Below are 1,769 nucleotides of genomic sequence, written 5' to 3'. Positions count from 1 at the left end.
CGGCGCCGCGGGGGGGGGGGGGGGGGGGGGGGCAGCAGGAGCAGCCAGGAGGGGCCTGGGACCAGGGCTGGCCTCCAGGGTCCTCACAGGTGGCCCTGAGGCACCAGGAGACCGGCCACCAGGAGACTCTCCGCTTTGCCCCTGCAGTGGCCTGCGAGCCCGGCACCTACTTCAGCGGGGATTCCGGCCAGTGTGTGCCGTGCGCGCCGGGCACCTACCAGGATGGGGAAGGCCAGCTCAGCTGCACTCCGTGCCCCAGCAGTGACGGGCTCGGCCTGGCTGGTGCCCGAAACGTATCTGAATGTGGAGGCAAGTGTGGGCCCAGCCGGGAAGGAGAGGCGGGGAGCTCGGAGTGGCCAGTGCTGGGAGCAGAGAACCCAGAGTCTGGGCCGAAGGCACTAACCGCCCGCAGGCCATGCCAGGGACACTCCATCCTGCCTCGCTCGGTGTTGTCCCCGGGGGGCCTCGGCCCTCCTCCCACACAGGCCAAGGCAGTGTCAGCCCTGAGCTGAGAGCCCCAGGTCCTGCTGTGGCCTGCCCTCGGGGGACAGTCCCTCTGAAAGAAGTGACCTCCCCACTCCCCATCTCCACTGTGGGGCCCACACACACAACCGGCTCGGCACAAGGCCTCTTCTCCTCTTGCTGGTGGGAGAAGGAGAGCCAGGCCTGGCCAAGCCACACGGCCGTGAGCCTCTAACCGCCACAGATGGGTGGGTGGCAGGCTCGGGCACCCCAGGCTTCCTCCCCCAGGGTCCTCCCCCCAGCCACCCCAACCTTGGTGCTTGGTGCCCTTCCCAGGGGCAGATGAGGGCCGAGGGCTGAGGGCAGGGCTGGACGAGGCCCCTCCTGCCGGCCTGAGTGAGCCGTGGCCTCTGTCTTCCAGGCCAGTGCTCTCCCGGCTCCTTCTCCGCTGACGGCTTCAGGCCCTGCCAGGCCTGCCCCGTGGGCACGTACCAGCCGGAGCCCGGGCGCACCAGCTGCTTCCCCTGCGGAGGGGGACTGCTCACCAAGCACGAGGGCATGGCCTCCTTCCAAGACTGCGAGGCCAAAGGTGAGGGCGCCCCACTCACCCCCAGGCTGGCTGAGCTGCTCGGGGACCATTTCCCGCCCACACACCTCCGGGTCAGAGGCGGAGCCTGGAGCCATCAGGCGCTGGACACTGGTGACCGGCTGTGCCACCCACTGGGCAGGACAGCGGGGCTCCCACAGCCTGAGCTGCGGGCAAGGGCTCTGAGCCCCGGGGTGGTGAGGGGAGCCGCCCGCTCCTCTGGGTGCTTCATGTAGAGGGACGGTGGGGCCAGGTCAGAGTCACCCCACTGGACACCCCGTCCCCAGGGCCACCAGACTGCAGCCCCACCACTCCTCCCCACCCGGGGCACAGGCACGCTCCCTCTCAGACACACCTTTGGGGAGCCCCTCTGACACCCCCATGTGCTAGGAACATGGGTTCTCTGAGCCCCTCGTTCTGAGGGAGGCAGCCCCAGCTCCAGCGCCCCCACTCCACTCCTGCCTCCTTTCCTCCCCGTGACTCAGCCTCATAGAACGAGTGTCTGGACTCCACTCCCTCTCCCCCATTCTCTCCTGAACCCCACCAGCCAGCCAGACTGTCACCCCCACTGCTCCCCGAGAATTGCTCCCGGCAGGGCAGCCTCCAGGGTCCCTGTGTGCTGGAGCCCAAGTCCCTTCTCAGTGGCCCTTGGGGAACTCCACCCTCACCCACATCTCCTTCCCCACAGCCCCTCGAGGCGGACTCGGTCTGCTTCCCCCCT

The 1,769-nt window shown here is 68.9% G+C and overlaps 1 protein-coding gene across 1 annotated transcript in view; it reads left to right on the top strand.

Annotated features, from left to right (window-relative positions):
• The window catches only part of SCUBE1 (signal peptide, CUB domain, EGF-like 1), a 116,786-nt gene that overhangs the window by 108,126 nt on the left and 6,891 nt on the right, over window positions 1-1,769 (top strand). Inside the window, exons 17-18 of the mRNA XM_005860671.2 lie at window positions 148-309; window positions 884-1,051. Coding sequence (XP_005860733.1) covers window positions 148-309; window positions 884-1,051 — 330 coding nt within the window. The remainder of the gene's footprint in view (window positions 1-147; window positions 310-883; window positions 1,052-1,769) is intronic.

Source organism: Myotis brandtii, unplaced genomic scaffold, assembly GCF_000412655.1.
Source record: "Myotis brandtii unplaced genomic scaffold, ASM41265v1 scaffold138, whole genome shotgun sequence".
Classification (NCBI taxonomy): domain Eukaryota; kingdom Metazoa; phylum Chordata; class Mammalia; order Chiroptera; family Vespertilionidae; genus Myotis; species Myotis brandtii.
The sequence above is the reverse complement of the archived record's forward strand: the minus strand, read 5'-3'. Positions and strand labels throughout refer to the sequence as shown.